Below are 26032 nucleotides of genomic sequence, written 5' to 3'. Positions count from 1 at the left end.
GAAAAATAATCAAATATGAAAAATGGATTTCCATGTCTTGCTGAGTTAAGTTATTCTGAATGACTAGGTCTTACTATTGCAATATCCTAACATCCCTTTGCAAAATCCTTTTTAGGTCATAACTGAGTGACGGAAATAATGTGAACCATATTAGGGGGGAAATTCAGGCAGAGATGTTTACAGAGGATCCATTATCTGATAGTGACCAACAGTAAAAGTTTAACAGACTTGGTAGCTTATGCTGTTCCTGATGTTTGAGCAGTAACACATGACAACGGAACAACTAATGCTGCTCTCAGAAGAGATTTATAAACAGGATATATCAAACCCAATAGTTTATTACAGGACTACTGACTTAATGCAGTGTTCTTCAATCTTGGTCCAGGAGACCCACAGGGTGTGTAGCGTTGTGTTCCAGCACAGCCCCCACACCTAGGTGATGATCGATTCAACTACCTGATCGGGTCAACCAATCAACAATCACTTGGTTGGTTGAATTGAATGTTATAATAGCAAGTACCTGGCTGCCATGAGGATTTAAAGACTCCCAGTTGGTGCAAACACAAGGTTGTAGTCTATTTATTGGACATTGGGACTGAAATATGAAATACATATTCTAAAACTTCATGTTGATGCCATTGTTTAATCATATCTCTCCACATTGTTTTAATGGTCATTCACCTACATGGAAAATAGGTTAGATCTATATACATAGCCTACTACAGTAGGCCTGGGCAGCATTGCGCTTTTAGCAATTGTTCTAGGAAATAAATGGTTCCCCGCCCCTCAAGGTTACAGAGGATTAACTCTTATGACGCGCTCAGGCGTTCTGGATGTCACTGAATCCCATTCATGCCTGAATGTACATGTACAGCCGCGCAAGAGGCTGAACCATATCCCAGGTGCGCAGACGTTTCTTTCCGTGTGTTTGAACTACTTTTTAGTCAATTTTGCTGCAGCAAGAACAATGGGCTGCGCAATATCAGGGCTGGCACCGAAAACAGCTGGAGAGTCTAAAACGGAGGATTCTGTTGCGCATCTCAGCAAGGAGCAGATTGAGATGATCAAAGAGTCGTGGAAAGTTATCCAGGAGGACATTGCAAAAGTTGGAATTATTTTGTTTGTCAGGTGAGATGTTCTGATTCATTTTGTTTTAGTTATTTGTAAGCAAGATACATTTTTGCTTTATTAGACTGAATATTTTCATAAATATTTATGGTACCTCTCATAGAAAGGCAAAACATTATCTTCAACACTATTGCTCTCGACTTAATAAAATAACAGAGCTATTAAATTTCAGATATGATTGAATGAGTTGCGTAGATCAAAGACAGTTGATGACCACAGGGACTGCATGATGACTGACATAATAATTAATGACACGACTACAAACCAAAACATTTACCAACAACTTCACATTATTCAAACTGTTATTACACAGTAGTTTGTCTTTTTGGTAATTATATCTGCAATACATATGACTGTGGAAACGGGATCAAATTGTAGGATCAACACATTATTATCCACAATATAACAATTAAATGAGAACTGGCCCCCATCATCCTAATAAAATGTTGGCCCTCCTTGTGCTGCCTTATACAAAAAGCTCTCAAGACATTTTTAGGGAGAGACATTTAGTCCACAACCGAGAGGGCTTTTGGGGCTCAATGATTGAATGTGACTGTGACATGGTGCTTACATCATGTCTCAATATTACATGATAAATATACAGCACCAGGCCTATTGACAAATGAAGACACTCGCAGCAAAGAAAATACATATCAACAAACCCAATAGCCACCCTTTGAAATGTAATGGTTTGCAGAGTGAAAAAAACAGATTGAACAGTTTATGCAGTCCTAGTTTGGTGCTAATGTAGTCTGACATTATGGCTGTTGATGGAGAGAGAGAGAGACCACCAGGCACAGCACAGAAGATGGCTCTAAGCCCAATCAGGGCAATATAGTGCCTTCAGAAAGTACTCACAACCTTTCACTTTTTCCACATTTTGTTGTTACAGTCAATTTAAGATGGATTAAATGTAGTTTTGTGTAGCCTTGTGTTCCAGTACAGCACCAACACCTAGGTAACATGGAAGTGGAATTTTGTTTTTACAAATGAATAAAAAATGAAAAGCTGAAATGTCTGAAGTCAATAAGTATTCAACCCCTTTGTTATGTTAAGGCAAACCTAAATAAGTTCAGCAGTAAATATGTGCCTAACAAGTCATGTAGGTTTCAAGGACTCCCTCTGTGTGAAATAATAGTGTTTAACTTGATTTTTGAATGACTACATCATTCTACCGCAATTTTTTTTTTTAACTTCATGTCCTTAATACAAAGCGTTTTGTTTGGGGCAAATCCAACACATCACGAAGTACCACTCTTCCTATTTTTAAGCATGGTGGTGGCTGCATCATGTTATGTGTATGCTTGGAATTTTTTGAGATAAACAGAATAGAGCTAAGCACAGGCAAAGTCCTATAGGAAAATCTGGTTCAGTCAGCTTTCCACCAGACACTGGGAGAGGAATTCACCTTTCAGTGGGACAATAACCTAAAACACAAGGCTAAATGTTCGCTGGAGTTGCTTACCAGGAAGACAGTGAATTTACCTGAGTGGCAGTTTTGACTTAAATCTATTTTAAAATCTATGGCAAGACCTGAAAAGGGTTGTCTAGCAATGATCAACAACCAATTTGACAGCTTGAAGAATTTTGATAAGAATAATGTACAAATGTTGCACAATCCTTAGAGACTTACCCAGAAAGACTAAAAGCTGTAATCGTTGCCAAAGGTGCTTCTACAAAGTATTGATTCAGGGGTGTGAATACATGTATAAATGAGAGATTTCTGTATTTCGTTTTCAATAAATGTGAAAAAAATTCTAAAAACACGTTTTCACTTCATTATGGGGTATTGTGTGCAAATGGGTAAGAGGGAAAAAAAATATTTAATCCATTTTGGATTCAGGCTGTAACACAATAAAATGTGGAACAAAGGGTATGCATACTTTCTGAAGGCAATGTATGTGAGAATGCTGTTCATTGACTACAGCTCAGTGCTCAACACCTTAGTGCCCTGAATGCCCTCCAAGCTTATCACTAAGCTAAGGACCCTGGGATTGAACACCTCCCTCTGCAACTGTATCCTGGACTTCCTGGCGGGCCGCCCCCAGGTGGTGAGGGTAGGCAACAACACATCCGCCACGCTGACCCTCAATCAAGGGTGCGTGCCAAGTCCCCTCCTGTACTCCCTGTTCACCTACTACTGCCGTGGCCGCGGACGACTCCAACGCCATCATTAAGTTTGCTGACGACACGACTGTGGTAGGCCTGATCACAGACGATGATGAGACCACCCACAGTGAGGAGGTCAGAGACCTGGCAGTGTGGTGCCAGGACAACAACCTCTCAACATCAGCAAGACAAAGGAGCTGATTGTGGACTACAGGAAATGGAGGGCCCAGCACTCCCTCATTCACATCGACGGGGCTGTAGTAGAGCAGGTCGAGAGCTTCAAGTTCCTCGGTGTCCACATCACTAAGGATCTATCATGGTCCATACACACCAACACAGTGGTGAAGTGGGCACGACAACACCTCTTCCTTCTCAGGAGGCTGAAAAGATTTAGCATGGGCCCTCAGATCCTCAAAAGGTTCTACAGATGCACCATTGAGAGCATCTTGATTGTCTGCATCGTTACTTGGAATGGCAATTCCTTGGAATCTGACCTCAAGGTACTACAGAGGGTAGTGGATACGGCCCAGTACATCACTGGGGCTGAGCTCCCTGCCAACCGGGGCCTCTATACCATATGTTGCTGCTACTGTTTATTATCTATCCTGTTGCCTAGTCACTTTATTCCTAGTTATACGTACATATCTACCTCAATTACCTCATAACCCTGCACATGTACTCAGTACTGGTACCCCTTGTATATATCCAAGTTATCGTTACTCATTACTCATTGTGTATTTATTATTATTTTGTTATTAGTTTTCTATTATTTCTCTATTTTCTTTCTCTTTGCATGGTTGGGAAGGGCCCGTAAGTAAGCATTTATTTCACTGTTAGTCTAGGTCCTACAACAATAGGGCTCATCTAGAAATCTACTTAACTTGATATCCATCTCACCTAGTAACAGAATTATAATATAATGTATTCAGGTCTACATTCAGTGTGAAGTTGTTTTTGTTTATTTTCTTTTGCATTATTACTTTTCTTCTCTGTCGTTAATTATATTATTTTGAGGTTCTAGTAATTGTGACATAATTCCACATAATGAATGTGTCATTTTAAGTCCTCTGAAGCATGTCTCTTGTATCATCAGCCAAAATTCAGAAAATAATTTATTCTTAATGCTAGGAAAACATAGCAACCATTCGGAGACCCATTTTGAAATCACCTCTCACACACCTCTTCTCTGCTCCTATTCATCTGTCTTTCATGGGCCTCGTGTTTATGACAGTGGCAATTGGCTGTGATACAACTGTGAGTGTGAATATGACAAGGTTATTTTCTCTCTTACACAGAGGCAGTAAGAGGTGGAAATTGAAGTGTATGTGCAAAGCTCTTATACACCACGTCATAACATGATGGACCAGAGGGATGGGGGAAACACAAACATGGGAAGGGGAGGAGATAATTAGCAATATAAAGGGAAGATATTCATCCATGGATCCTATAGATTCTACAGAGCTTTAATGGTATGTAACGTATATAGTGATGTATGCATTATGGAACCCACAGCAGGGCATTGGGTTTAGTGACTACATGACTATTTTAAGAGGGACCAATTGGAGGTTTACTTAGTAGAAATGCAAAGATCATGGTACACTCAATCTTCATGTTACTTTTTAATGGCATGTTTACAAACATATATTTTGATCAAAATAATTGAAAGTTGTGTCTCATTATGATAGATGGTGAAATAAGTATAGCCAGTTACATTGTAATGGCCTAGCAGAGAATAAGAAAAGACAATCAGTATTTACCTGGCTAAAAGAGAAGGAATATAATATCTATTGTTTACAGGAAACCCATTCAACAGTTTTAGATGAAGATTTGTGGAAAAAGAACTGGGGGGGGCGAAATATACTTCTCCCAGGGGCAAAGAAATTCAAAAGGGGTGATGGTTTTAATTAACAATAATTTTGATCCAAATGTGCAATTTGTCCAAACAGATCCTCAAGGTAGATGGATTATTTTAAATATGTTATTGGACAATAAACAGATATGGCTTATTAACCTATACGGTCCGAATAATGATGATCCAAGCTTCTTTGAAAATATATATAAGAATTTATCAACTCTACATGCAACACTATTATTATTATTATGGTGGGAGATTTTAATACGGTCTTAAATACCTCTATGGACTGGAAAGGAAATCACACTACAAACTATCACCCTCAGGCACTTATGGAAATCATGAATGTCATGGATATATTGGAATTAGTGGATATATGGATACTTAAATACTCTGACCTAGTTAGATATACATGGCGGAGGCTTAATCAAGCTAGTCGCCTTGACTACTTTCTTATACCATTCTCTCTGGCACCAAAAGTTTAAAAAGTGTTGATAGGGGACAGAATGAGGTCGGATCATCACATAATTGGCATATACAGTGCCTTGCGAAAGTATTCGGCCCCCTTGAACTTTGCGACCTTTTGCCACATTTCAGGCTTCAAACATAAAGATATAAAACTGTATTTTTTTGTGGAGAATCAACAACAAGTGGGACACAATCATGAAGTGGAACGGCATTTATTGGATATTTCAAACTTTTTTAACAAATCAAAAACTGAAAAATTGGGCGTGCAAAATTATTCAGCCCCCTTAAATTAATACTTTGTAGCGCCACCTTTTGCTCCGATTACAGCTGTAAGTCGCTTGGGGTATGTCTCTATCAGTTTTGCACATCGAGAGACTGACATTTTTTCCCATTCCTCCTTGCAAAACAGCTCGAGCTCAGTGAGGTTGGATGGAGAGCATTTGTGAACAGCAGTTTTCAGTTCTTTCCACAGATTCTCGATTGGATTCAGGTCTGGACTTTGACTTGGCCATTCTAACATCTGGATATGTTTATTTTTGAACCATTCCATTGTAGATTTTGCTTTATGTTTTGGATCATTGTCTTGTTGGAAGACAAATCTTCGTCCCAGTCTCAGGTCTTTTGCAGACTCCATCAGGTTTTCTTCCAGAATGGTCCTGTATTTGGCTCCATCCATCTTCCCATCAATTTTAACCATCTTCCCTGTCCCTGCTGAAGAAAAGCAGGCCCAAACCATGATGCTGCCACCACCATGTTTGACAGTGTGGATGGTGTGTTCAGGGTGTTGAGCTGTAACGTAACGTAACATAACGTTTTGCATTGTTGCCAAAAAGTTCAATTTTGGTTTCATCTGACCAGAGCACCTTCTTCCACATGTTTGGTGTGTCTCCCACGTGGTTTGTGGCAAACTTTAAATGACACTTTTTATGGATAAGGCCAAATGTGTGCAATATACGACTGATTGCTGTCCTATGGACAGAGTCTCCCACCTCAGCTGTAGATCTCTGCAGTTCATCCAGAGTGATCATCGGCCTCTTGGCTGCATCTCTGATCAGTCTTCTCCTTGTATGAGCTGAAAGTTTAGAGGGACGGCCAGGTCTTGGTAGATTTGCAGTGGTCTGATACTCCTTCCATTTCAATATTATCGCTTGCACAGTGCTCCTTGGGATGTTTAAAGCTTGGGAAATCTTTTTGTATCCAAATCCGGCTTTAAACTTCTTCACAACAGTATCTCGAACCTGCCTGGTGTGTTCCTTGTTCTTCATGATGCTCTCTGCGCTTTTAGCGGACCTCTGAGACTATCACAGTGCAGGTGCATTTATACGGAGACTTGATTACACACAGGTGGATTGTATTTATCATCATTAGTCATTTAGGTCAATATTGGATCATTCAGAGATCCTCACTGAACTTCTGGAGAGAGTTTGCTGTACTGAAAGTAGGGGCTGAATAATTTTGCACGCCCAATTTTTCAGTTTTTGATTTGTTAAAAAAGTTTGAAATATCCAATAAATGTTGTTCCACTTCATGATTGTGTCCCACTTGTTGTTGATTCTTCACAAAAAAATACAGTTTTATATCTTTATGTTTGAAGCCTGAAATGTGGCAAAAGGTCGCAAAGTTCAAGGGGGCCGAATACTTTCGCAAGGCACTGTATATTACTCTTACAGAATTTCCACATGGGCGAGGATATTGGAAATTTAATCAAAGTCTACTTGATGATAAATTGTTTTTAACTAGGACAAAATAATTTATAACTGACTTTTTCAGACATAACATAGGTACAGCAGATCCCCTTACTGTATGGGACACTTTTAAATGTTCCCTTAGAGGCCATGCAATTCAGTACTCATCTATAAAACAAAAGCAATTTAGATCAAAAGAGTCCATATTAACTAAGGAAATTAAAGGACTAACAGTACAGTTAGATAGCAATACAAACGGTACCATAGAGGCACAGAATAAGTCAGAGGAAAAACAAAAAGAAATGGAGGAACTTATTCAAGAAAGATCCAGTGTAATATATTATAAAAATAAAGCGAACTGGATGGAATATGGGGAAAAATGCACCAAATTATTTTTCAATCTTCGATATAGAAATGCTACCAAAAAAAATGTTTTAAAACTTGTTACAAATGATGGAGTCATGCAGGATTCACCAAATGATATTTTGAAAGAGGAAGTAAAGTACTTTAAGAATATGTTTTCATTTCAGGCTCCTCCATCTCCACTAACTGAAACTAATTGTATGGATTTTTTTCCTAATAATATTGTAAAAATAATATCTGTACAGAAAGACTCATGTGAAGGCCAAATTACAGAGGAGGAACTGCTTGAGGCAATTGGGGCCTTTAAGGATGGGAAAACTCCAGGGCTGGATGGCACACCAGTGGAAGTATACCAAACCTTTTTTGGTATACTCAAAGGACCATTATTGGCTTGTTTTAACCACTCCTATATAAATGGTAGATTATCAGACACGCAACAAGAAGGTCTGATATCATTATTACTGAAACAGGACCCAAGTGGTATATATAAAGATCCAGTCCATTTAAAAAATTGGAGACCTCTTACACTTCAGTGTTGTGATGCAAAAATCCTAGCAAAATGCTTGGCACATATTCAAAAAGTATTGTCAGATATTATTCATCCTAATCAGACAGGTTTTTTACATGGACGATACATTGGAGATAATATAAGACAAGTATTGGAAACAATAAAACACTATGAAATATCGGGGACACCAGGCCTGGTTTTCCAGCTGATTTTGAAAAGGCTTTTGATAAAGTATGACTGGAGTTTATATATAAATGCCTAGAATATTTCAATTTTGGGGAATCTCTTATAAAATGGGTTAAGGTTATGTATAGTAACTCTAGGTGTAAAATAATAAATAATGGCTACATCTCAGAAAGTTATCTATCTAGAGGAGTAAAACAAGGTTGTCCACTATCGGCATATCTATTTATTATTGCCATCGAAATGTTAGCTGCTAAGATTAGATCAAACAATAATATTAAGGGATTATAAATCTGTGGCTTAAAAACTAAGGTGTCATTGTACGCTGATGATTCATGTTTTCTTTTAAAACCACAATTGGAGTCTCTCCACGGCCTCTTAGAGGATCTAGATACTTTTGCTATCCTCTCTGGATTAAAACCAATTTATGATAAATGTACCATATTACGTATTGGATCACTAAAAGATGCACATTTTACATTACCATGTAGTTTACCAATTAAATGGTCTGACGGAGATGTGGACATACTCGGTATACAAATCCCAAAAGAAATAAATGATCTCACTCCAATAAATGTTTATAGAAAGCTAGCAAAAATAGATAAGATCTTGCTACCATGGAAAGGAAAATACCTGTCTATTTGTGGAAAAATCACCCTGATTAACTCCTTAGTTATATCACAGTTGATCTATTTGCTTATGGTTTTGCCTACACCTAGTGACCTGCTTTTTAAATTATATGAACAAAAAATATTACATTTTATTTGGAACAGCAAGCCAGATAAAATTAAAAGGGCCTATTTATATAACGAATATGAATTTGATGGGCAGAAATTATTAAATATTAAAGCATTAGACCTCTCACTAAAGGCATCAGTCATACAAAAGTTATACTTAAATCCAAACTGGTTCTCTAGTCAATTGGTACGAATGTCTCATCCCATATTCAGGAAGGGCCTTTTCCCCTTTATTCAGATTACACCTGCTCACTTTCGGTTGTTTGAAAAGGAAATCACCTCCAAAATATCTTTATTTTTTAAACAAGCCTTAGAAAGTTGGTTGCAATTTCAGTTTAATCCACCTGAAAGGACGGAACAAATAGTACAACAAATATTGTGGTTAAATTCAAATATACTAATTGATTAAAAAAAATGTATTTATCGAAGACATTTTTAAAAAAAAGGTATAATTTTAGTGAATGATATCATAAATAGGACTGGTGGAGTTATGCCACACATGCAGCTAACACAGACATATGGAAATGTCTGCTCTACCCAAAAGTACAACCAATTAATTGCAGCATTACCACAAAAATGGAAGAGGCAAGTAGAATGGGAAAAAAGTAAGGAACTTGTATGTCGGCCCTGTATTAAAGAACATAAATGGTTAAAGAAAAGTGTGATAAATAAAAACATATACCAATTTCATTTAAGGACCAAAAAACGGACTTATACTTATTTTCCACCATAATTTGCAAATAAATTCATAAAAAATTCTACAATGTGATTTTCTGGATTTTTTTCCTCATTTTGTCTGTCATAGTTGAAGTGTACCTATGATGAATGTTACAGCCCTCTCTCATCTTTTTAAGTGGGAGAACTTGCACAATTGGTGGCTGACTAAATACTTTTTTGCCCCACTGTATGTCTATATAGGTATGTGTATGTATATATGTGTATATGTATCCATGCGTGTATGGATATATATATTTACCCCAAAAATATGGGGGATTGGAAATGATGCAGACAACTACATTGGAAGCAACATTTTTTCCGCAATATTAACCTGATCCTCCCTCTAAAAAAATAATAATAATAATAATAAAACATTTAAAAAGATAGACACCTCTGCTGGAATAACTACCTGATAGGACTGCAGCATTAATTAAATATCTTGGTAAACTGGAGCTGGAGGTGATTGAGGTAGAGGATGTGAGGAGGAGTGATGGGGCACACATACACATACATACCTATGCGCACAAACACAAAAACACACACATTCTGTGCCTGCACTGTATCTGCGCTTATTGTGGTCTTTTGGAACGTATGTACCATTTGACTCTGATATCACTGGGTCTGAGAAGGCAGGGGAACTCATTACAGCTCTGTAAGGAGAGAAGGCTATACTGGTCACCCCTGACACTGAGTGGTTTGATGCTGTGTGTGATTGCAGCCCGTAGTAGGCCTGGAGTCCAGCAGGGAAGGACTGATGATGAGAGCGCAGCCAGGACTGAGAACTACAAGGGGCTCAGTGATACAATCAGATCTAATGGAGAAGTTCTAAAAATCACTGCGTGGCTCAGATGGGATGACTTGTAATGCCACCTTGAAGACAGATATTTACAAGGATAGAGACAGGCAAGGCTTAACCAAATCACAATATAAACAGATGATTCAATACTTGCATTATAAAAAAACATCAATAATGACTTTCAACTCCTTATTTACAGCCTTGCTTGAACTCTGCTATGTAGTCAGTGGGAGAACTTGGAGGACGAGGGATGTTTTTTTTGTGAGGGAATGAATATGTCAGTTTGGTGTAAGGCAGGCTTTATGAAGCTGGCTCTTGGAGGCTCACGAATGTCTGTTGTCTTGGTAACAGGTTGTTTGAGACCCATCCAGAATGCAAAGATGTATTCTTCCTCTTCCGAGACGTGGAGGACCTTGACAGGTTACGGACCAGCCGGGAGCTGAGGGCACACGGCCTACGGTCAGTCGCCACACTACACTGATTATTTTTCTGTCAATTTTACATTGATATCAATGTGAGGTTCCTCTTTCATCCAGCTCTCCATTCAGCACTCTGTTGAAGTCTCTACACTGCACAACTCTCAAGTTCCATACACTACAGCCGTTGTGGTATTATTACATTTCAAATGTCAAAATCTCACAATGGAGCATCACTGATTTTATTGAAACAAAGGAATTTGTGACATACTGTACAATTGAAGTTTCCTATTTCAAAGATCGGTCAACACTGTTTGTGTCCCTATATGAGATGTAAAAACGACAGTAACATGAGAACAAACTACAATGAACATCACATAATCATAGTAGTGTTAATGTCAATGGGAGCTTTTTTCTAGCTGAGAACTGAAGAACTGTCATATCCCATCTCTGGCTGGCTATTATCACACACTGCTGCCAGTGAAGAACACTCTCCAATGGTGTGCTTACTCCATTCTGTTGTGTCACTGGGTATGCTGAGCCTCTTTGTTTTTCTCACCATGAAAGTCCAATTAACCTATTTAAGCCTGAGGTCTCCACTTACAGTTTTTCTCAATCGCGTACAAGCAATTTTGGGATCTGTGTTGAAACGTACCTACAGCAGAACAGAAATGATCAAATGCTCAAATACATTTACAGAACTTCTGATCTTTTTCTTACCTTAGTACGTGACTTGCATCAGACCACCTTTTGCAAAACTTTAAATACAACTGTCATCAGTGAATACAAAATTCTGTTCACAAAATAATAACACATTGTTTTCATCAGAAGACAAATACGTGCAACTGTGTTCTCTGTTTCTGGCAATCAATAAACACTGCTATATAGAATTCTATATCACCCCATCAGTGTCATACCATGTACAATATAAGGAAAGATCTAGGGTCGTTACATGTCATTTCAGCAAGCCATAACACCCACCATCTCAGATCGTTCTGAAATACTTCCTGTAGTTAGAAACAGATAAGATTAGCATTCCTGCAACATTATTGATCTCTGAGAAATGATGCTAATTCATTGCACCCAAATTGGCCAATCCCACCCCAACATTGAGTATACAGTATTAGGTCTCTATGTCTGACAAGTAGTATGGAGCTGCAGCTCAAAGTATTGTTTCTTCATCCTATGCAATCTATTCTTAATGAAGTTGTTGATGTTTTTTTTCCACTGTTCAGAGAAATAAGTTATTGAATTTATGTGTCCCATCCTACATCCTGATATTTGACCACTAGATGGTGCTGTTACTGCTGTTAGGGGATTTTTTTTTAAGAACCCCCTTTGATGTTAAAAGGATAGTTCACCCAAATTGCAAAATTACATATTGGTTTCCTTACCCTGTAAGCAGTTTATGTACAAGGTATGACAGCAACCCATGCTTTGGTTTTGTTTATCTTGCCACTGTTTCAAATACAAACTTTTTAGCATTTGTGCCACAAATCCAATGCAAGTCAATGGTACCTATATTAGCATTTTCACACTTAATGTCCAAGTCATCCTAAAGTGTCTAAAAATGCATTGTGTAACTCAATGATGTTACTTATAGATGATTTGAATATGAAGCGCAAAAATGCTAATATAGCTACTGTTGACTTGTATTGGATATAGTTTTGAGGAATGTATTTATGTTCTGAGAAAGCAACTACATTTTAATTTATTTACTGTTTTGCAAAAGGCCACAGAGTTATGTGTCTTGTGAAGTCTGTGTCTTCTGAACTCAACAACATTGTTCCAAAACATGCTTCTACGTGATTGAGATTTTTTTTTAAATCTAAGTTATGGAGGCTGCAGTGGCATTACAGGAGAAGGCCAAGTGGCCCTCAAACCACTCACACGGACATTAGTACAAATGTCCTCACCGGCGGACAGGCTAAGAGGGAGCGCACCCATTTAACCTTTTGTGCGCATTTATCGTTCTGCATAAAACTCCCTAAATCAAATCAAATCAAATTGTATTTGTCACATGCGCCGAATACAACAGGTGTACAGTGAAATGCTCTTTAATGTAAAATACAGGCCTGTAGGCAACAATTAAACCATGTTCAGCGTTCAATGTTGTAGAACAATTGTTGAGAGGATAAAATATGACAAAATAAATTGGACTGCTGTATGATCAGTGATGGTCCAAGGTATGTCTGTATGCTTGTCAGTTAGGCTGTCTTTCATAACCAAGTCGGTCTTCCTGTTCTCTCAGAGTGATGTCCTTTATTGAGAAGAGTGTGGCCAGACTGGAACAGCTGGAGAGACTGGAGGTTCTGGCTGTGGAGCTGGGGAGGAGCCACTACCGCTACAACGCCCCACCAAAATACTACAGCGTAAGACACACACACTGACAATGCATGTTAAGCAAAGTTACAGTTTGCATTTCTATAGATATTCCTATAGATCATTTCCTGTTCTGATGTGATTTATTTCCAGTATGTAGGAGCAGAATTCCTCTGTGCTGTCCAGCCCATTCTCAAAGAGAGATGGACCCCTGAGCTTGAGGAGGCGTGGAAGGTACACAATTCAATCTTTTTCGGCGACCACTTTGATTTAATGCGTGGGTGTCAATCATGAGAATCACGTCTGAAACCAATTCTTGTCCAAGAGGTCCCTTGGCTTTCTGCAGTGCCAGAGTTTTCCACATCCAATGTCACATGTCAAGATGGAAATGGTCACCAGTGGGAGAGAGGTGACTGACAAGAAAATTAAAATGAACCAGAAATGACCATATTGAGAATGGCATGGCTCTGTCACGTGATGGCTACTACAAGATCTGTTACATGTTAGCATCATGTGTGGTAACCCTACTTGACATACTTTGCAAAGTATTACTACACTCATCAATTGAAATAACAGTTTCAGTAAAATGTAAAACTGCGCTCACATAGATTTAACTGTGTGTTAGTGTGTATTATGTAAATAGTGTGTTTTAGACAGTCACTGTGTTTTTTTTATTTGGTTTTATGCACAACAGGACTGTGGTAAATCAGGGCAAGTTTTACTGAGTGCACTATCCAAGTTAAATATATTGAAGAAAAATCTAAAAAATTGTCAATTTAAATAAATAAATTAGGCCCTAATCTATGGATTTCACATGACTCTACAGGAGTGTAGCCATGGGTTGGCCTTGGAGGGCATAGGCCTACCCACTTGGCAGTTAGGCCCACCTACTGGACAGCCAGGCCCAGACAATTAGAATGAGTTTTCCCCCACAAAATGGCTTTATTACAGACAGAAATATTCCTCACCAATTGCACGCTCCCTCAAAACTTGAGACAACTTTGTCATTGTGTTGTGTTACAAAACTTCACATTTTAAAGAGGCCTTTCATTGTCACCAGCACAAGGTGCACCTGTGTAATGATCATCCTGTTTAATCAGCTTTTTGATATGCCACACCTGTCAGGTGGATGGATTATCTTGGCAAAGGAGAACCGCTCACTAACAGGGATGTAAACAAATGTGCACAAAATTTGAGAGAAATAAGCTTTTTGTGCGTATAGAATATTTTTTTTATTTCAGCTCATGAAACATGGGACAAACACTTTACATGTTGCTTTTATATTTTTGTTTGGTGTAAATTAGATGAAATGAGTGGAAGCTCTGTAGTTTACCATTAACATTCCAATGAAACTGTCCGTATTGGCCTTTAGTGGATTCATGGAGAACTACCCTTACAACTCTAACCTTATTCCTGGGATCAGCTCCTGTGCCTAGGATAAACTACTGGCCCTACTCGTTTATGTGGAGTGAGCAGTATTTCCTGACCAGGAACATTCCAGGCTCTACGTATTTCCTAGTGTAATGCATTCCTGCACTCCCCTAAACCTAGACTGTACATTGTACTTACAGCTGTAGTGCCAACCAAACACTAGACTATTAATACATTGTATTTACAGCTGTACCGCCTACCCTAACCCTAGTGATGAAGCCTACTTAGACCAGTAGTGCTAACCCTAACCTGGTACTAAACTCATCAAAAAAAGAAACGTCCTGTCGCTGTCAACTGCATTTGTTTTCAGCAAACGTAACGTGTAAATATTTGTATAAACATAAGATTCAACAACTGACACATAAACTGAACAAGTTCCACAGACATGTGACTAACAGAAATTTAATACGGTATCCCTGAACAAAGGAGGGGTCAAAATCAAAAGTAAGTCTGTATCTGGTGTGGCCACCAGCTGCATTAAGTACTGCAGTGCATCTCCTCCTCATGGACTGCACCAGATTTGCCAGTTCTTGCTGTGAGATGTTACCCCACTCTTCCATCAAGGCACCTGCAAGTTCCCAGACATTTCTGGGGGAAATGGCCCTAGCCCTCACCCTCCAATCCAACAGGTCCCAGACGTGCTCAATGGGATTGAGATCCGGGCTCTTCGCTGGCCATGGCAGAATACTCACGCACAGAACGAGCAGTATGGCTGGTGGCATTGTCATGCAGGAGGGTCATGTCAGGATGAGCCTGCATGAAGGAGGATGTCTTCCCTGTAACACAGTGTTGAGATTGCCTGCAATGATAACAAGCTCAGTTCGATGATGCTGTGACACACCACCCCAGACCACGACGAACCCTCCACCTCCAAATCGATCCCGTTCCAGAGTACAGGCCTCGGTGTAGCGCTCATTCCTTCGATGATTAACCCGAATCCGACCATCACCCCTGGTGAGACAAAACCCCTACTCGTCAGTGAAGAGCACTTTTTGCCAGTCCTGTCTGGTCCAGCGACAGTGGATTTGTGCCCATAGGCGACGTTGTTGCCGGTGATGTCTGGTGAGGACCTGCCTTACAACAGGCCTACAAGCGCTCAGTCCAGCTTCTCTCAGCCTATTGCAGACAGTCTGAACACTGATAGAGGGATTGTGCATTCCTGGTGTAACTTAATTTTACAATGAAGATGTGTGAATTTATTTTGATTTTTACAAATTATCTTTGAAAGACAGGGTCCTGAAAAATTGACGTTTCTTTTACTGGAGTTGACATTAGACACACAAACCTTGATTATAATTCAAAATTATTACAGGTGTCCTCATAATTCCCTGTTTTGTGTTTCTGAACCAGACCCTTTTCCTGTACCTAACCAGGCTTATGAACCAAGGCTACCAGGAGGAGAGGAACAGACATCACCAGGTGGGGGCCTCCCCCAAGGAGAGGAACACTGTCTTATAAGAGACCTGGCTGGCCCCAACTCAAGAGATGGTTGAACATGCACACAGACATGTTGCTGAACTGTGTATATAGTGTATTTATTACTTAATGACCATTTTCTACTTAGCTCATGTTATCAGCCTACAATGTAAAGTCAAACTGTCCATTCCTTACTTTATTTCAAATCTATTTCAGTCTTTAGATCAACAAACCACTGCCATATTGTCATTTATTTTGAAAAAAAAAAGATCAATTTACAGTAACATCAGCTGTATTCCTCATCAATGACATTCTGATACAGTGACATAAATGGCAGATGAATGTCAAAAGCGGCAGCTCTGCGTTTGTCCGTCACATTCACTGGAAAGTAATTATAATCCTTACAGAGCATTTCCATGGTTAGGTGTAGTGATAGTGTTTGATGTGGTTAAAAACAAGTTTCTCTGTGTATCCATAAATCAAATATGCCTTTCAGCTGCCAGTAAATATACTAAATCATGTTTCAAAATACTTTCCCCTTAATCAATATTCCATCATGACACATCCATCCCACAAATTAGATGATTAAACACAGGAAACAGCACATTTCTAAGTACCAAAGCGGCCTTGTGTCAGCTAACTTTGGGACCCTTCCTCTACAGCTTGCCTTACAACTGAGTTTACAGAAAATTAATTGGACCAATAAGGAACTCAACCACTTAATAATTTTGTCTTAAGAAATACCAACAAAGAACAAACTCAGGATCTCACTTTCCATCATTAAAATAATATGAATTTGAATAGCAAGAAAAAGCATTCAGCCCCAACCATAACAAATGTATATGGCATCTTCACTCATAGTACACAGTAATAATCTATCCACAAATGGTTAAGACAAGGTCCAATTGGAAAGTAAATCATAACTTCAGTGAAAATGTAATCAAATTGACAAGCAAACCAAACTGAGTGATAATTCAAACATAAATAGACAGGGCCTAGTAGTTCAAATTAAAACGATTTGAAAGGCAATTCATCAACATGCTCCATCCTTTCAGTGACTCCATAAATGAATGCATCTCCGTGTAACTTTGATCCACACCATAGATTTGTGGGGGGGGGGGGGGGGGGGGGGGGGTGCATCAAAAGGCTTGTAGTATCTTCTGAGTGTTAAACATCCTCGGCTCTCCCTTCCTCCCTATATAGACCGATGCCATTCACTGGCCAGGGATGAGACATTGCTGTGTAAACAATGGCATGATGTCAAAGCTGTCCCCAAGTGGAGGATGGTGGGCCTCAGGGAACATATCGGAACAGGTAGGATGGAGGTAGAGATGATAGTTGGAGGTGGTACAGGCCAGTGTGGATTTCCCCAGTCTGCTATGAAAGAGTCTGTTGCTCATTGGGTGGCTTTGGTTTTCTTGCTTTTGCTTTTCTTGTCTTTCTTCTTGAGCCCATCCATGTGAGCTCTCAGGAGGTTAGAGTATGCCTGGCAAGTTGAGAAGGAGAGCAGACTTCTAGAGACATTTCTCAAGTCAAGAGGAGAGTATTTAAGTGATTTGCATAATACCCTTTAAACATTATACATCTAAACAAACAATACAATGTGCATTCAGTGCTTCAGTGACCCATTTGTTAGAAAAGCCAAACCTCAATGTCTGAGTACCTACCATCTGGAACTTGATTACTTCTTTGCTACTAACCTGGAGATACAAGGAAACCCCTGATTAGCACTACTGTCTGCAGAGTATAGCATATCAACATAATGTTTCAGTTAATTCCTTTATGGATTTATTTCAACATAGATAGCTACTCTGAAGAAAAATGTACCTTGTCTATGCCTGTGATGTGGTTGTCCCACCTAGCTATCTGAAGATGAACGCACTAACTAAGTCGCTCAGGATAAGAGCATCTGTTAAATGGCTAAAATGTTAGAGCAATGGACAACCTTTGATTACTAAGTAGAGATGGACTAATTGCATGACTAGGAAATAGTTGTAGTGTAATGCAGAAAACATCAACAACTTCATTGCCACATGATGCTGTAGATTTACCACTGTGCTGATTTTCTTCTTGCCATCTGACGCTCTGAGTAGACACTTGTTGTCTGCTGGTTCATAATTCACTGGGTGACCTTTCCTGGGGACTGGTTTGGTTCTCCCATCATCTGTAAGATTAGTGACAACACATTACAGCCGGGCTCTCCAACACTGTTCCTGGAGAGCTACAATCCTGTAGATTTTTTTTCTCCAACCCTAATCTAGCACATCTGATTCTAATAATTAGCTGGTTGATAACCTGAATCAGGTTAGTTACAACTGGGGTTGGAGTGAACACATACAGGAGGTTAACTCTCCAGGAACAGGGTTGGAGAACCCTGCATTACAGGTAATCAGAAATCTAAAAAAACAGGACATAAACCGATTATTAACATATCCTGGAATAATTTAGTTAAGGAGAGAACACCCAGTAGCCATCAAATAAGTAAGTTGACAAATGTGAGAACTTACATTTCTTTAACGTGATGGCAACACTGCCTGATGTCCTGCATTTCTGGAACAGCCGTGTCAACTCCGTCAAAAACTAGAAGGAAAATAATCCGACTGAGGTTTGTAGATAAAAGGATAAAATGTGGTAGCCATCTGGCAAATGAGCGAGCGAGCTAGCTAGCCAACATGTCTCCGTTTGTGTACATCATAATGTAAAAAATCTAGGTCGTATAGCTAACGTTGTCTTGTTAGTTACTTCTAAATAAATGTTAGCATATTTATAGATGGATATCTTTTTCTATCACGCGGACCACAGAAGCAATTCAAACGAATAACGTTAGTTAGCAAATGCTAGCCGAACGTGCCTAGCTATCTAGCTAACGTTACTGGGTATGGTTAGCGAACAGGCAGCAGTGATTGATGCCAATGCACAATACCTAGCAAATTAAACCAGTCCTCTAATAATGTCAATTTCTAAGATATACTACATTAGTCGATGGGGTTTTCTAACTTACCGAGTCGTTTTCAAGTAGTACCATGATGTTCACTGCAATTATTCAGCTTGCTGGCTAGCCTGTCAGAAGCACACGTAGCTAGTACAACATGAAACGCCGCCCCGTGCCCTTTCAACTTGCAAAGTACAGCACTTCTTCTTCGATGAGGTTTAACGGCGGTTGGCAATAATATTGCATTACCGCCACCTACCAGACTGGAGTATAACTCCCTTATACTTAGCTTGAAAAAATAAATAAACACATACACTAAATACTGCAGTCACACAAAAAAAAACACACACAAACGTTCCATCCCTGCAGTAGAGTTGATAACCATTGCTATAAATGCAAAAAATCCATTCTTACTGAAACACGCATACCTTGTTGGGCTATCCCTCTGTACTGGTACAGATCTACTACGTACACCACTCCTCTAAGGATCCCTCCCCTTGACACATCTTCCTCTACGTTCTTCACTGTCTAAGCATTTGACAACTTCTGCATACACTAACCTTGAAAAACTCAACCTTACTCTCCCACCAGACATTTCTGAACCCTAGCCCCATGGGCACCCCTACAATTAACCTCTACTTTCCTCAATGCTACACATTTCTTTGTCTCATGCCCTTCTGCACACTTCTCACACCTAGGAACCTCCTTCCTACACACTGCTGTCACATGCCCATAAGCTTGACACCTGTAAAAACAATGTATTTGGCATAAAAGCTTGTACAGGATAACTTATACATCCTAACATCACTCAAAGTAAACACAGAATATTCTTCTTCTAATTCTTCTTCTTCTATGATATCATGGCAGTCTGTAAATTAACTTTTAAAGTGCATGCCACCACCTACTTGGCTGGAATGTAAGATCAATCATGATCTACCCATGATCTATCTTAGATAATGATCTAAGATCAATCATGATCTTCTGAACTACCATGAAAATAAAATTCAACCTTCCTGGCCTGGCTGCTGCCAGGAAAAACATTGAAGTGCAACACTGCAAAGTTTGCAGTTCTCCCTGCCTTCCATTTCAACAGTAACATCTGTTACCGCCAATATCTCTTTTGCCGTCTCCACAATAACCTTCAACCTGGCATTTCTGCTTTCCTCAACCTGAGTCGTATTGATTACCTTACCAATAAAATCTAAAAAGTCAACTTTATTCATTATCAAAGTGTCCTTTGACACCAGACATTCATGAGCACAATATTTCCAGGACCATCAGAATCACCAGCCCCGAAAGTAGGTCTACTTACTACAGGTACATCCATGTCAGATCCATCAGTCTGAAAGTAGGTCCACTTACTGCAGGTACATCCATGTCAGATCCATCAGTCTGAAAGTAGGTCCACTTACTACAGGTACATCCATGTAAACTCCATCAGTCAAAGTAGGTCCACTTACTACAGGTACATCCATGTCAGATCCATCAGTCTGAAAGTAGGTCTACTTACTACAGGTACATCCATGTCAGATCCATCAGTCTGAAAGTAGGTCCACTTACTGCAAGTACATCCATGTCAGATCCATCAGTCTGAAAGTAGGTCCACTTACTACAGGTACATCCATGTCAGATCCATCAGTCTGAAAGTAGGTCCACTTACTACAGGTACATCCATGTCAGATCCATAAGTCTGAAAGTAGGTCCACTTACTACAGGTACATCCATGTAAGCTCCATCAGCCTCTGCAAATGATACATCATAATTGATCTTATATCTTTGAGCCTCTCTCTGTACCCGGCATCCACCAAATGCTGCACTGTATTCTCCCCCACAATTACTGTACTTAACCTTCACATTGCTTCCACATTCACCGTAATCATGTGCCCCTCCACACTTGGCACATCTTTTCTTTCCTTTACACTGAGCAGCTACATGTCCCATTCTTTGGCATTTAAAACACTGCAGTGCATATGTGACATATCCTCTAACATTGAAACTGAGGAGTCTTATCTGTACTTTTCCCAGCAAGACTTTCTCAAATCTCAGCATCACTGATAACCTTTCACTTTGACCCTCTTTCCTACTGATCAACCTTTTGGCTTCCATCACTCTGCCTCCCTTCACATTATCTTTAACATCATCTGTGAACATAGATATTGGGACCCCAGTGATGACACCCCTCAATCTAGCATAAGCACCCGGGACATGGCTTTTAATCTTCTTCCCATTAAGCGTTTCCATTTGAAGAATCTTGAGCCTGGCTAAAATGCCTGGCAAAAATAATGAGCAATCAAGTATATATCATGAAATAGTATTTATTTGCTTGCAAAAGGTATTAAGGTACGATTTCCCCCAACGTACCCTAATAGACAGTGAAATATTAAACATTCAACATGACATTTTCACTCTGGAAAAAAGGTAACTAATACAAACAAATAATGAAGCAAATTATGTGTGTTCAGTTGCAACGTTCCTCATAGAAACAACCAAAGACAACAACAAAAAAGCAGTCCAACAGGCTTACTGTTATCTCCCTAAGCCATAACTGCCATAACTGAATGCTTTGGGGACTTTTATAAAGTAAACATTGTTATAACTGAGTGTACGGATGGTAAGTAGAGCGCCTATCCTTTTGAGAGGGCACAGTCAGGGTGATGACCCAAGTCAGCGAGACATACAGTAAACTGAGACTGCCAGTCCCTGTCAAATACTGCCCTGAGCTGCCCCTGCAGAGCCTGGGTCCTCCAGGCCCAGTGTGGTGCGTGCTGGGAAACCACCAGCCCCACTCCAGCTGTGGTGTTGAAGTAGTCAGCTGACCAGTTAGATGTCCCTGAGGGGCAGAATGATTTGGAATGCAAGTTATTCATTACCTGTAATGCTTTCATGTAGACAACTGTGTCTGTTCACATCAAAGTATTATAATATTCAACTATTTTCTGTTGATACAGCTGTCTATCCCTTACCAATATATGCCATTTTATCAGTCACCATGTATTTATTATGGTTTACTCTAGAGTGGGGTATCTCTGACTGGTTCCCCACTGGCACAATGGACAGTTTCTGAAAAAGAGGACAATCTGTCATTACAGTACAGAAAAGAAGACCATCACATTGGTTGAATAATAATACCAGTGGGCTATGTGTGTCTTCCTACCACTTGAATGCTGATACGCTGGGCAGGGTAATTCAGGGAGGCTAGAGACTGAAGAAAAGGAAGCATGGCTGGATCAGAATCCCGCCCACAGCTCACCAGCAGACGGACCTTAACATTCCGCTCAAAAGCAGCCCTCTTTAATGCATCATCAATGGCTGGCCAGTACCTAAAGGATGAGTTAAAGAGGTACACTACCGGTCAAACGTTTTAGAACACCTACTCATTCAAGGGTTCTTCTTTATTTTTACTATTTTCTACTTTGTAGAATAATAGTGAAGACATCAAAACTATGAGCACATGGAATCATGTAGAAAGCAAAAAAGGTTTAAACAAATCCCAAAATATTTTACATTTGAGATTCTTCAAATAGCCACCCTTTGCCTTGATGACAGCTTTGCACACTCTGGCATTCTCTCAACCAGCTTCACCTGGAATGCTTTTCCAACAGTATTGAAGGAGTTCCCACATATTGTTGGCTGCTTTAACTTCACTCTGCGGTCCGACTCATCCCAAACCTTCTCAATTTGGTTGAGGTGGTGTGATTGTGGAGGCCAGGTCATCTGATGCAGCACTACATCACTCTCCTTCTTGGTCAAATAGCCCTTACACAGCCTGGGGGTGTGTTGGGTCATTGTCCTGTTGAAAAACAAATGATAGTCCCACTAAGCTCAAACCAGATGGGATGGCGTATCGCTGCAGAATGCTGTGGTAGCCATGCTGGTTAAGTGTGCCTTGAATTCTAAATAAATCACAGCCAGTGTCACCAACAAAGCACCCCCACACCATAACACCTCCTCCTCCATGCTTTACAGTGGGAAATACACATGCAGAGATCATCCGTTCACCCACACCACATCTCACAAAGACATGGCGGTTGGAACCAAAAATCTCCAATTTGGACTCCAGACCAAAGGACAAATTTCCACTGGTCTAATGTCCATTGCTTGTGTTTCTTGGTCCAAGCAAGTCTCTTATTATTATTGGTGTCCATTAGTAGTGGTTTCTTTGCAGCAATTTGACCATGAAGGCCTGATTCACACAGTATCCTCTGAACAGTTGATGTTGAGATGTGTCTGTTACTTGAACCCTGTGAAGCATTTATTTGGGCTGCAATTTCTGAGGCTGGTAACTCTAATGACCTTATCCTGTAACTCTGCGTCTTCCTTTCCTGTGGCGGTCCTCATGAGAGCCAGTTTCATCAAAGTGCTTGATGGTTTTTGCAACTGCACTTGAAGAAACTTTCAAAGTTCTTAACATTTTCTGTATTGACTGACTAATGAAGGACTGTCATTTATCTTTGCTTATTTGAGCTGTTCTTGCCATAATATGGACTTGGTCTTTTACCAAATAAACTTCTGTATACCTCATTACCTTGTCACAACACAACCGTTTGGTTGTGCAAAGATAATGCAAAGAGTGTGCAAAGCTATCATCAATGCAAAGGGTGGCTATTTGAAAAAACTCAAATATGTGTTATTTCATAGTTTTGATGTCTTCACTATTATTCTACAATGTAGAAAATAGTACAAATATAGAAAAACCCCTTGAATGAGTAGGTGTTCTAAAACATTTGACCGGTAGTGTATACTCAATTAGTCTTTCAATATTACAAGAAGTCAAAGTAAGTAAAAGTCAATGGTGGATTGAAAAAGGCTATGAGTCTGGTAGGACAGTATGTTCACCTTTGAGGGTGTATGAAGCGTGTGGTGGGGAAATACTCCATGACTGCTACATCAATGTAGTGCTGTGCCCCTGAGATCACTGAGAGGATAGAATCAAGGTCCTGCGTCCGAGAGGTGGGGCAGAAAGTGGGAGGAGAGGCCTGGGAGAGACAGAGTATGGACATCACATTGCAAGGAAGAGAGGGCTGTAATGAGTAGAACTGTGATGAGATGGTCATTAGATGAGAAAAAAATATCCAGTCAGTGTGTTATGACAATAGACACACTCTTTAATTCTCTCAGGTTTTATTCAGATGCTAATAGTTTTATGGTTCGGGGCACTCTGAAAGCAGGGAATGGGAAGTGAAACCGAAAGGACTCACTGTGATGTAGATTTTGCTTGAAACATTATCAGTCTTCAGCAGCATGGGGTGCTCTTTGTTGATGGCAGTGTCATACTTGGAGGGCCAAGGGTTTGGGATGGTGCTGTTGCGATGACCCATCACCCAGTATGACTCAAAGATCTTATGGAGGTCCTCAGCCAGACTGGAGCAGTTATAGATCACCACTCCCAGTTCCTTTACCTAAGGTGATAGTGCATTGTGACCCGTCATGTAGGTGCAAAACGAGTGAAATTATTTAAGGTAGTTCTATTATATCATCACTAGACCTTTACCTGTGTAAGAGACCTCCAATCCATGTTGGCACTTCCCAGGAAAATGTGTTTCCTATCAACAATCCAGAACTTGCTGTGGAGTACACCCCCAGTCAAACGCCCAAAGGGAACTTTTCTTACTTGGACTCCTACAATATAGATAAACAAGGAGATGAGATTAGAGGATAAAACATACAGTAGGATAATATACTGTGTACGAAACATTAAGAACACCTTTCTAATATTTCAGACCTTTCTGTCTCAGAAAATGAAGATCTGTGGAGTTTGTCAGCACAGAGGGAATACTTGTCACAACTCTCACTGACACATTTCTGGAAGGTAAAGCTCCAAACTGCTCCAGTATGTTCTTTCCCTGTTGATAACAGTAGATAAAGTGCAGGCAAATTCACAGGGATGACTAGTTGACAGCGGTTGTCAAACGTATTTCAAATGTCTTTTTTTAAACTCACAGGCAAGTCAGTGGAAGAGTTGATATTGATGTCATCACCGGTAAGAGTCCAGTAGAAGGAAGCCACATCGACTTGGTAGGTTGCCATGGACAGGAGATCTCTCCAGGCTTTGTCCACTGGGGTCCCAAAGGTTGCATTGTCGTCATATTTCATATACAGGGGAATGCTCTCTACGAGGATTATACTGAGGAATTCACAACAGGACCTGTTAAATTTCTAGTCTTTGGGGAGGATTACAAACTGGAGACAACACATCCACTTCCCTTGCCAAAACTTAATTTGACTGTTTTATATTGTCAATTCGATGTATTTAAGTATTAAAGCAAAAACGTATACTATGTATACGACGCTCACCGGCTTTGCTCTTCAGAAATGTTATTTTGATCAGTGTTTGTTTTTTGGAAGATCTTGTAGTTTTGGAAATGCTCTTCTGTGCTCTTCTCATACATAGAAAAGGAGAGCAGTGCCCCGAATGCAGTCAAACATCCCACTGCCACAGCAATTGAAACAAGCCGTTTGGATCCCTGGAACATGAACACAGCCATGTGATCAATATAACTGTGAACAGAAGTTCGAACAGACTTCAGTTGTATCAACATAGATGGGAATCTACTGAAAAGTCTGACAAGCAATTCTTACCCTTACGTTGGGAACATCGCTATCATGTAAAGTATTGTAAGGAGAGGACATCTCTGGCATGGATGTTCCTGATGTACTGCTGAAATCCAGACCTAAAATGTTATTGGTCATGCATATCATTTTAAACATACATTTAACATACAAAAACAACTTACGGAAACAGAGTAAAGCGGCTCGTCTTCTGCAAGTGATTTGTCGTTACAATAGCCTTCCTCTATGTCCTCAGAAATTGATATGAAACTAGGTATGACATCTACTGTCCACCGGAAAATACACGGTTCCTGTTTTTTCTTTCATTTCCCTTTTTTGAGAGATCAGGATATACAGTATAAATAAAGGTACTTGTGATGATTCTGTTGAGTGCTACAATATTAGGCTTATATCAAACAA

General features: G+C 39.7%; 3 protein-coding genes across 6 annotated transcripts; 1 reads left to right on the top strand and 2 right to left on the bottom strand.

Annotated features, from left to right (window-relative positions):
- Nucleotides 1-120: 120 nt before the first annotated feature.
- Nucleotides 121-16847, top strand: xgb (x globin). The gene is made up of 5 exons (XM_021574984.2): nt 121-1128; nt 10898-11005; nt 13214-13334; nt 13438-13518; nt 16066-16847. Exons 1-5 carry the CDS (start codon nt 812-814, stop codon nt 16171-16173), a joined length of 735 nt encoding a protein of 244 aa, XP_021430659.2. The 5' UTR covers nt 121-811; the 3' UTR covers nt 16174-16847.
- On the bottom strand, nt 16310-19288 carry LOC110497977 (signal recognition particle 14 kDa protein). Its single transcript, XM_021574475.2, has 5 exons — nt 19133-19288; nt 18639-18711; nt 18183-18295; nt 17799-17831; nt 16310-17617 (listed from the first exon to the last, which is right to left on the bottom strand). The coding sequence occupies exons 1-5, from the start codon at nt 19154-19156 to the stop codon at nt 17528-17530; spliced, it is 333 nt and encodes a 110-aa protein (XP_021430150.1). The 5' UTR covers nt 19157-19288; the 3' UTR covers nt 16310-17527.
- A 2070-nt stretch (nt 19289-21358) lies between these two features.
- LOC110497973 (5'-3' exonuclease PLD4) lies at nt 21359-26029 on the bottom strand. Of its 4 annotated transcripts, none has more exons than XM_021574470.2 (11): nt 25798-26029; nt 25649-25721; nt 25358-25561; nt 25004-25187; nt 24786-24906; nt 24555-24682; nt 24262-24462; nt 23900-24039; nt 22218-22383; nt 22027-22123; nt 21359-21893 (listed from the first exon to the last, which is right to left on the bottom strand). In XM_021574470.2, the coding sequence occupies exons 2-11, from the start codon at nt 25666-25668 to the stop codon at nt 21688-21690; spliced, it is 1467 nt and encodes a 488-aa protein (XP_021430145.2). In that variant the 5' UTR covers nt 25669-25721; nt 25798-26029; the 3' UTR covers nt 21359-21687. The 4 variants fall into 4 exon arrangements, with proteins under 4 accessions (XP_021430145.2, XP_036810815.1, XP_021430142.2 ...); XM_036954920.1 differs by having other exon boundaries at nt 25643-25721; nt 25798-26028; XM_021574467.2 differs by having other exon boundaries at nt 25358-25527; nt 25643-25721; nt 25798-26027.
- Nucleotides 26030-26032: the final 3 nt, after the last annotated feature.

This window comes from Oncorhynchus mykiss, chromosome 19 (assembly GCF_013265735.2).
Source record: "Oncorhynchus mykiss isolate Arlee chromosome 19, USDA_OmykA_1.1, whole genome shotgun sequence".
Taxonomy (NCBI): domain Eukaryota; kingdom Metazoa; phylum Chordata; class Actinopteri; order Salmoniformes; family Salmonidae; genus Oncorhynchus; species Oncorhynchus mykiss.
This window is presented reverse-complemented; position numbering and strand designations above follow the sequence as displayed.